The following is a 10,184-nucleotide window of genomic DNA, read 5'->3' as shown; positions in this document are numbered from 1 at the left end:
CAAAAATTCCAAAGAAATTCAAAAAGTGAAGATACCAAAAACCAAACAACAAGGTGGTGAATTCAAAGAAATTAAAGTTCAAATGTCAAAGAAATAGAGAATTCCAAAGATCTCCATAGTGGTATCATAAATTGTAATTATCCATATTATGTATGCTTGGGTTGCTCAACCAAAAATACCTTGAGGTTAAGAGGTTTTCTGAGGATGGATTCGGAGGGATGCATAAAATAAGCATAGTTCGGGGTGAGTGGGCGAATGTTTATGAGGCTTGTGAGTATTTGGAGTATGGGGGGTATTTAGGACAATTTTAGACACAAATGCATGCGCTGCGGTCTTAGCATAATGGTTGGGTTAGATTGGAGTTGTCATATGTGGTTCTAATATGTTAAAATTCAGTTTTGCTTGGGGGCAAGCAAAAGCCAAGTGTGGGGTATTTTGGTATGTGCACAGTTAGTTAATTATTTACCATACATTTTTATTCATTTTTAACTAATTATGTGTATAATGTGGACAAAAGGTACTTAATAATGTTTAAATTTTGTTTTCAGTCCAAAAGACATGCTTGGGAGTGAAAGGGAATAAGGGAAAGCAATTAGAGACCAAATAATGAAGAATGAGGGACAAAAGCCCTCCTACTCGGCGAGTTCTCGAGCCTACTCGGCGAGTCCATTAGAATATTCCAGAAGATAAGTCAAGACTCCTGGTATGAGACGAATAACTAGCATCTACTCGGCGAGTTGGGTCTGCTACTCGCCGAGTACACCCTGTTTTGTGATAATTATAAATACCAAACTATTATCCGAATGGAAAAGACTTTTGGCGATTTTGAGAGTTGAACCTGCGAAAAAGAACCCTTGGAGGAGCTAAGGAACCCTAATCTTCAATCCTTGGAAGAATCAAGGCAATTAGGTTAATCATTCCACTTAGCTTTAGGAATTAAGTATGTTTAGCTTAGTTAAATCTGCTTTTGAGTTTGTTTTTATCACGACTATGAACTAAATTCGTTTTGTTTCTGTTGGGGAAGACTAATTTACTCCTATGGTTTATAATATACTTTTTGATTGATTTTTATTTTGTGATTTTATTAAATAAAGTTTGTAAAAGAACCTTATGCATTAATGACAACTATTTTCTGTTAATTGGAAGGTAATTAAGCTGCATGAACATCTCTTAATTATTAACCTCATATGTTATGTGAACACTTGATCATATGCTTAAGATTAATGAATATGAAATTAAGATTAATTAGAGAATGGGTAAATTATTGTGTGAGCTTGTTTGAGAAACCAACAAACAAGAGGTTCATTGAAACACCAACTTGATTAACCAATTACAAATCTTATTTAATCCAAACAATTGAACTAGGGAATTAGTTAGTTTAAACAATTGGCACTGCTTGAATTGATTAATTGTCTAAGGGTAAGGAGTAATTAACATAAACCTAGCCACTATAGTTGGTAACCGATAATAACTAATTTATCATTTAAATAACCATAGGAGTGAATTAGTTGAACCTAAACAAAAACCCTTTAATAAATTTGGTGAATTTGTCATTTGCTTTAGTTGTTTAGTTAGTTAATTGTTTTAAGTGCTATGTTTAAGTTTCTAGTCTTGTAAAACTAGAGAAAAAACCCTTTGCCTTTATTACTTGTTTAGTTAAAATTAGTTATTAGATTCATTTCCATTCCCTGAGTTCGACACCCTACTTATCCAACTATACCACTAAAAGACAGGTTCACTGCCTTTGTGTGCTTAATTTATTAACTAAAAGTAGGATTAAAACTACTTCGTTTCACACACATCAGTCTATTAGGGTTAATTTGTTTTGTTATGACCCAACAAGGCCCATTAAGGATAATTCAATTCATTTTAGGCCCATTACGACCCGCAATGTTAAGTTTTGTGAAAGTGGGTCCAATTAGAGCCTAATTAAGAGTTCTAAGCTCAAAACAATCGAACCAGAAGCTTATTGGTCCATTAAGCCCAATAAAGAAATCTTAGTCCCAAAATGGACTTAGGTCGGGATTCTTAGGGTTTTCAAACACTAACATGACTTTTGAAATGTTTTGCATGAAGTTTGGGCTTTACAATTTGATTTTTGATGAAAGTTTGCTGTTATTGAATAACATCATATGTATATCAGGTTATGGTTACAATTTGTTGTCATTGATATTGTATACAAAAGTATAGAATTTCCTAGCAAATTTGCTAGTTGTGACAGAAAAAGACTGCTGTCCATGTAAGCAACCTCAAGGCCTAAAAAATAATTTAGACCTCCAAGGTCATTAATGGAAAACTCTTGATTTAAACGAGTAATAAAAGTGGCAATGTCAGTCTCAACATTTCCCATAAGAATGAGATTGTCAGCATACACTAGTAAGTACATGAGACAAAAAGTATCGGCTAAGACTAAAAGATACATGTTAGCATGACTACATGTCAATCCATTTGATAGGATACAAATGCTCAAACGTTGGAACCAAGCACCAGGTGCTTGTTTTAATCCATAAAGCGCGTTGGATCATTTTCACACATGATTGGGAAATTGATAATTTATGAAACCCGAAGGTTGTTCCATAAATAACGTTTCCTCTAAGGTTCCGTTCAATAAGGCATTTTTGAGATCGAGTTGGTGCAACTACCAGCGATTTAGTATTACAAGAGATAAAACAATTTTGACAATTGATTCTTTAAAAATAGGATTGAATATGTGAGAGTAAACAAGGCTAGGACTTTGAGTGTAACTTTGAGCCACTAATCAATATTTGTATCTTTCAACGGTGCCATTTGAGTGATATTTTGTGCGACGCACCATTTAGAGCCAACAATATTGGTTGAACTTAGGTGTGATACTAAAGTCGAAGTTTGATTTTTGATGTAAGGCTTGAATTTCCTCATGCATGACAACTATCCATTTAGGATCTTTGGCGGCTATTTTGAATTCCCGCGCGTCAGTAAGAGAAGCAAAATCAACTCGATGCTTGAGCTTGAAAATACCAGACTTTGACCTTGTTATCATTTGATGACCTGTTGTAGAAGCCGGTAATAACTGATTTGTAGCAACATGATGGTCTGATTGTGTGTCAACAAGATCTGAAGTCGAGGTAGCATCGGATGCTGAGTCATGCATAGGAATTGTATCAGAAGTGAGTACCGAATGGGTCTAATCAAAAGCTAAATGTGCACTATCAGCATTGGATCAGAAGTGGGGTTATGCCTGAAAGTGGTTGGCTTACAGAGAGAGCAACTGCTTGGAACTGTGGTGGATTTGTTACATGTTTGAGCTTTTTTTTTTTTTGCATCACAGATAAAGGTAATGAAGGCTGTGTGTGACATCTCTAAATTTACAGTCATTTTAAAAATTTTTATTTATGTTTATTTGAAAATCAAAGTATTCATTTTAAAGAAAAATACTGTGAAATTTCTTTCCAGACCGGTGTCTATAATTTATTAAGGCTGTGTGACATCCCCAACTTATTAAAAATTTATTATTTAACCAAATAAATGTTTATAATTTATACTTATTCAAATACTAAAATGTACTTATTATTGTTGCCAAACCATAGTAAACGAATTAGTAGCTTAAATAAACAATTCTAAACACACCCTAATTAGTCCTAAATTGATAAAATATAGTCAATGGATAAGAACTTATTTGTAGATATATAAAGTGATGTTGAACTTTTTTTGACCGAATGAAATGTCTATATCTTAATAAATTAGTAATTTATCCTCATAATCAACATTGACAACTGAATAACAATTAACAATTACCAATATTTTAACAAAACGGTTATGCGCGATTAAACCACAATAAACAACATTAAATACGTTAAACTAATGCTTTAACAAAACGGTTATGCGCGATTAAAACATGATTAATAAACATAATTAATTCCATGTAATGCTTCATTTCTTTTCGATCATACATTTGCAAGTGGTCCAATTCCAGTCGCATTTGAACGCTTCTTAATCCTGAGTCTCTTGCATGTTTCGATAAACATTCTGCAATTACCAATTATATTTTATCATAAGAATCTTCAATCAATTAAAAATATAGTGACAAATAACATGCTAAAAGAATCACTTTGCGAGTTTGCGGTACAATAATATGTAGCTCGATAATGCATCAAGAATGTACGCGTTTGAGAATCGATGTTTAAGAGTCTGTTATGTATATATATAATATCAAGAAAAGGTTGTCATGACCCAAAATATAAACGAACTTATTGATAACTAGTAATTATTTGGTACGTAATCGGGTTTTTATTTGATTATAACTTATTCTATATACTCTTAAATAATGTCCTAAAATCACATTATTTTAATATAAAAGTTAATTAAACTTATATTTCTTTTATGTATAACTTGTCATTCGATTTACCAGTTTCTTGAAATTTACAATGAAAGTAAAAAAAATCTATAGGTGAGATGGGTATTCGAGTACATCCAACGTATGGACAAATTTGTCATTTCATCAACATTTTCATCTAGAGTTCTCCTTTGTCGGCAACGAGCATACTTATTGAAGAATGTAACACCAAAAAAAAGGACATGCTTAAATTGACATTAAAGCCACCATCGTTCGTACAAAAAATATTCGTAGTAAATTAACAACTTTACACTAGGTTTGACAATAATATTTCTTTATGTTATAAAAACGATTACTGTTAAAAACAAATCTGGAATCAAACCCTTCCAAAAATGATATTGCATTATGCTCAACAACTCAAAAGAAGCACTTTTTAAATAGATCTAAGAGTGGATGCTAATAAAGCTAGCTAGTTGCATGTGCATGTTTACTAACAACTCAAAGCCACATTAAAAAGTGGCAATTTCGGTTTTGTATTTTAGAACAGATAATTCACATGTACAACTTATAATTCTATTTTTAAATTTATATATTTGTTCCCAGTTAAACTTTAACTTTCAATTTATTTAATTAAAACATCTTCTCAAATCTCAACACGTCTACGGATAGACCAAATATCCTTTGTTAATCATGGTCTAATTTTAATTAAATATTTCTTAATATATAAAGTGTCGAATGTGTATTGATTTAATTTTAAAATTTTTTATTTAAAAAAATTTATTATTATAGCTAGCACATAGCTTTTTACTCTACATAATTAAAATTCATCTCGACACATGCCTAAAAACTATACCTTTCGGTCGAGATACTATCTCAACTGTTCATTCTCATTTTACGCACTTTTAAAAATATTTGAGAGCTATTTAGTAGACCAATTATTGAGGTTTTTGAAGGTTGGGATGGAGTCTATTTGACGACAAAAAACAATGATTAATTTAAAGAGAATAAAATAAAGATTGGAAAGTGAACTTACGACCAAGGGACGTCTCCCACAAGCATCCAGTCTCCATCTTTGTCTTCATATATTGCTACGTATTCACAGCTCTCGCTTTCTTCCTTCATTGCTTCACCTACGAGTTTTAGATTTCTCTTCTTTAAATAAGTTATTTATTATAACCAAAAAAAAAATATCAGTTTTGTATTTTAGCATGCAGACTGTTGGATTCTTCATTCGTATTAAAGATGAGCGATGTAATATACAAGAAATAATTAAATTCTTTTGGATGCAATGCAAATCCAATAACCTTTTTTTTTTTCTTTTCTTTTTTTTTTTTTTTCATTTTAATTTAATTAAGAGAAACTAAACTATGTTTTAATCAGTTTTGCAGAATGTTTATGAAATTTAATTAAATACCGTTATATATTTTAACTTTTTATTCCTAATAGTTAATTGCTAATCTAACAATATATTTCGCAAGTGCAAAAAATTCTCTAGTAAATGGTATTACTTTTTGTAGTGTATCGAATGAAAAACACACATCGTATTATAAGTATTACATGAACGAACGCTTTTTTATGAATATTATATTTATGAAAGAAGAAATATGAAAAAATAATCAACATTGATGTTTTAGCTAATAATTAAGGAAATTTATAAACGTGAGAAAAAGTGTACCAATGCCATAACAATCAAAGAGCTTCTCAAGAGCCATTCCGAGATCCGAATAGCACTTGAAACAACTCAAATCAATCTTTCGAAGAATCGGTGCACCATCCATGCTTACTTTCACGTACAACTTTGTCACTTCACGTATGATTTTCTTCCTAAACACACACACCGGTGGCCACCCTACCACCTCATCCATATTCCTATTCTTCCCACAACCACCATCACCGCCGCCACCACCACCATGAATGCTACTCGGAAATGCCCTCTTCTTTTCACCACCGCTGCCACCACCTGGTAGTCCTAGCCTAAGTTCAGTAATCTCTAGCCCTAGTCCTTGAGATCCCATGACTATGTTCTTTTTAGGGTTTTCAGAGAAACAAGGGGAAGATGAGTTACATGTTTTTAATTACAAGTGAATACTTGTTATATATACATAGACACATAAAGACGACATGGAAAGAGCAAAGGGGGGTCGATCATGTTCGTGGTCGGTCACATGAAGATGAGGGTGGGGGTGCACTATTACTATAATTCAACCAACAACACATTAACACTAATTAAAGGCCGGCAAAGATAGAGGAAAGAGTTGGGATATTAGGCAAGATCATCGTAGTGTTTCTTGATTTTTGGTGGGTTTGATTTGTGGCCGTTGGATATGGGGTTCGGAGACAAACCACGTGATCTCTGCCTTCTCAAACACGAAGCTTTTCCGACTAAATCTTGTAAGCCATTTTCCAAAGTAAGTAACAATAAATACTTCATTTTCCTAAATCAATATTAAAACACTAAATTATATATATATATATATATATATATATATATATATATATATATATATATATATATATATATATATATATATATATATATATATATATATATATATATATATATATATATATATATATATATATATATAAATTTGTAACGGTGGTTAAATTTACAGTTTTAATATTGATTTAGGAATATATAGAGCTAGGTTATAATGTGAATAGACAACTATTGTATGAACGTTTGAACAATGCTATTTAATGACAATTACTAAAAGACTAAGTTGTTTAGTAATGTGAATACATTCGGTTTCACACAACTATTGTCATTTCAATATATTCTCAGTAATTTTTATTCATTTTTGTTCTTACGTATCGTTTTGTACTCATTTTCATTCCTAAAGAATACGACTAAATAATATTTTGACAGAATAAAAATAATAAAAAAAGTTTATGATAACGTTATAGACGATATAATAAATGAAAATATGTGATAATGACAATACTTATGTAATATTGAACGTATTCATATTATCAAATAATATATTTTCTTTGTTATTCTCACAGAATAACAATTTCATTCTTAATGAATATAATTGTTCACATATTCGCACAATAGAGTTTCAAAATAAAATAGAGATCTTGAGATTCAACATTAGCCACATATTTCACATCTGTTGCTCTAACCCTCCGACGTACTGACACGACGGGTTAGTTATAATCATAAATGATTATATAGCGTCGCTCGTTCCTTTGTTTTCCGCCACCATCCCCACCACCTTAACTGTCACCTCCACCACCACTACCACCACCTTTGCTACCTGCCAACCACACCACTACAACCTCCGCTACTTATACCACCACCACCTCTTCCATTACCACTTCTACTACCAACTGTCTTAATCATATATGATTACTTAATTTGTGAGCAGACATATATTTATAATCATTTATGATTAGGCCTATTCCGCTGACGTCGGACATTGGAGCATTAGAGCGGCAAATGAAAAATATATGGCTGAGGTTTATTCTCAAGATCTCTAATTTTTTTTGAATCTCAAGTGAACCGTCCCTTATATATATATATATATATATATATATATATATATATATATATATATATATATATATATATATATATATATATATATATATATATATATATATATATATATAAGGACGGTTCACTTGAGATTAAAAAAAATTAGAGATCTTGAGAATCAACCTCAGCCATATATATATGATTATCATGAGTTTTTTAGCTATATAATTTTGAGATTTCATTATCTGAAAGGTCATATTCGGAATTATCTTTTGATATCTCTTTCCCTTCGTAACCAATGCCAATGATCTCAAGCTAGAAACAAGCTTCACTTCCTTAGTACCTTCTTCTTCATGAGGTCTCAGAATGCCCACGATTTCGGCCAACTAATAGCTTTTAAATTGTTCATGTACCTTTACAGTAGACACAATAGCTTTCAATTCTTACCTAAGATCATTCATGAACGTGACTTTCTGTTCAATAACACATTGCTCAAGAATATATTTGAGCATTCTACTCAGCAAGTGGTTGAAGCGATTGAACATCTGATCTAACTTGTCATCAAGTTTTTGTACAAATAAACCAAACATAGATAAAAGATTCATTTGTAAAGAGTTTTCTAGATCACCATTTCCTGAATACAACTCCTTCAGTCTATCACAAATAACTTTAGCAGTATCACATGTACTTACAAGACAAAAAGTGTATGGAGGAAGAGCAAAGCGTATAATTCTCATTGCCTTTATGTTGCTGATTAGCTTATTCTTTTTCATCCTCAGGAACAACAATATGTTTAAGAATAAGTGCATCATAATCAGCCTGAGTCTTGATTACCCTCCTGGTCGTCGTATGCAAGTACGTCTACTACGCCATAGCATGCTATATAGTGGAACCACGTTCTTCAATTCCAAGAACGTAATCTTCAAAGTTGAACGCCCAGACTTCATAATCTTGTGGAAAGAGAATTGGAATCCTTGCTATAGATCTAATATTGTTATAGAGATTGAACGAAAGAGAATGGGGATCTTCGTTCTACATATTGTCAAAAGTTCACAAAAACAAATATAGAACCATATATGTAAAACTTGAATAGAGTTCAAGGGATAGATGTGGCACAATACTTTCAAGACCTAACAAAAACTCAAAAAAATCCAACAAGAAACAAGATAAAGGTATAACTCAATTACATGTGTTTAGAAACATAAACAACTTTTATAAAAAAAAATCAAATATAAATATAAACATAAACATCCTAAACTCTTATTTAATCACATGTGATTAATATCAATTATGAAAAATATATGCCTATTTATCATAAGTTTGTTTAATCAAATGTAATTTTATGATTATATATCTATTTATACATTTCATAGAAAGAAACTGAGAGAATATCAAAAGAAAAGAAAGAAAATGTATAATTTAATTATAAATTATTTAGACACATTAACATCTTTTATATAGTCAATCGCATGTGATTAACATCTGCTATGTCTAGGTACTGGGTGTTGTAGTTGTTCTAATTCTCCTTGAGTTAATGTGATACGTACACTATGACTATATCCCTTTGCATCAATACACATCCGAATCCATAATGTGAAGCATTTCAATATACAACAAAGTTAACAGTACCCTCTAGAAAGTATAGTATCGGGGCACTACACAATATTTCCTTCAACTTTTGGAAAGCTGCTTGTTGTTTGTCTCCCCAAACAAATTTTATTTCCTTTTGGGTCAATGTCATGAGGGATTTGGATATCCTAAATAAATTATCTATGAATCTTTCATAATAGCCTGCTAAGCCTAAGAATTAATGAACCTCTATTGGTATCTTGGGCGCTTCCTAGTTTTTACAACCTGAATCATCAAAGCTTTAATGTGAATTCCTTTACTACATACTACGTTCCTTAGAGAGTGTACTTATCTAATCCAAAATTCACAATTAGAGAATTTTGCATACATATTTTCTTTCCTTAGTAGCTTTAAGATCAATCAAAGATTCTGCCCATGCTCTTCCTTGGTCCGTGAATAGATTAGAATATATTTGATGAATACTATCATGAATTTGTCCAAGTAGGGCTTGCAGACTTGGTTCATGAGATCCATAAAAATGGCTCGGACATTGGTCAGTCCAAAAGGCATGAACAAGAACTCATAATAACCATATCTGGTTTTGAATGCAGTCTTTACAATGTCTTCTTCCATTACTCGAAATTGATGATATCCAGATCTCAGTTTGATCTTTTAGAAATAATTGGATCCTTGCAATTGGTCGAAGATATCTACGATTTGGGGAAGTGGATATAAATTCTTAATGGTTAACTTATTTAATTGCCTATTATCGATGCACATTCAGAAGGATCCATCTTTCTTCTTGATAAATAGGATGGGCGC

The 10,184-nt window shown here is 31.7% G+C and overlaps 1 protein-coding gene across 1 annotated transcript; it reads right to left on the bottom strand.

The window, feature by feature from the left end:
- Positions 1 to 3,803: 3,803 nt before the first annotated feature.
- On the bottom strand, positions 3,804 to 6,659 carry LOC145042969 (auxin-induced protein IAA6-like). Its single transcript, XM_078991498.1, has 3 exons — positions 5,988 to 6,659; positions 5,346 to 5,442; positions 3,804 to 4,005 (listed from the first exon to the last, which is right to left on the bottom strand). Exons 1-3 carry the CDS (start codon positions 6,325 to 6,327, stop codon positions 3,924 to 3,926), a joined length of 519 nt encoding a protein of 172 aa, XP_078847624.1. The 5' UTR covers positions 6,328 to 6,659; the 3' UTR covers positions 3,804 to 3,923.
- Positions 6,660 to 10,184: the final 3,525 nt, after the last annotated feature.

Source organism: Lactuca saligna, chromosome 4 (genome assembly GCF_052625555.1).
Source record: "Lactuca saligna cultivar CGN05327 chromosome 4, ASM5262555v1, whole genome shotgun sequence".
Taxonomy (NCBI): domain Eukaryota; kingdom Viridiplantae; phylum Streptophyta; class Magnoliopsida; order Asterales; family Asteraceae; genus Lactuca; species Lactuca saligna.
This window is presented reverse-complemented; position numbering and strand designations above follow the sequence as displayed.

Excerpts from the sequence above, each read along its gene's own strand:
- LOC145042969 (XM_078991498.1), bottom strand. The coding sequence starts at position 6,327 with ATGGGATCTCAAGGACTAGGGCTAGAGATTACTGAACTTAGGCTAGGA. Across the intron at positions 5,443-5,987 it reads CTTTGATTGTTATGGCATTG|GTGAAGCAATGAAGGAAGAA; the intron begins GTACACTTTTTC and ends TAAAACTCGTAG. Across the intron at positions 4,006-5,345 it reads GTGGGAGACGTCCCTTGGTC|AATGTTTATCGAAACATGCA; the intron begins GTAAGTTCACTT and ends TGGTAATTGCAG.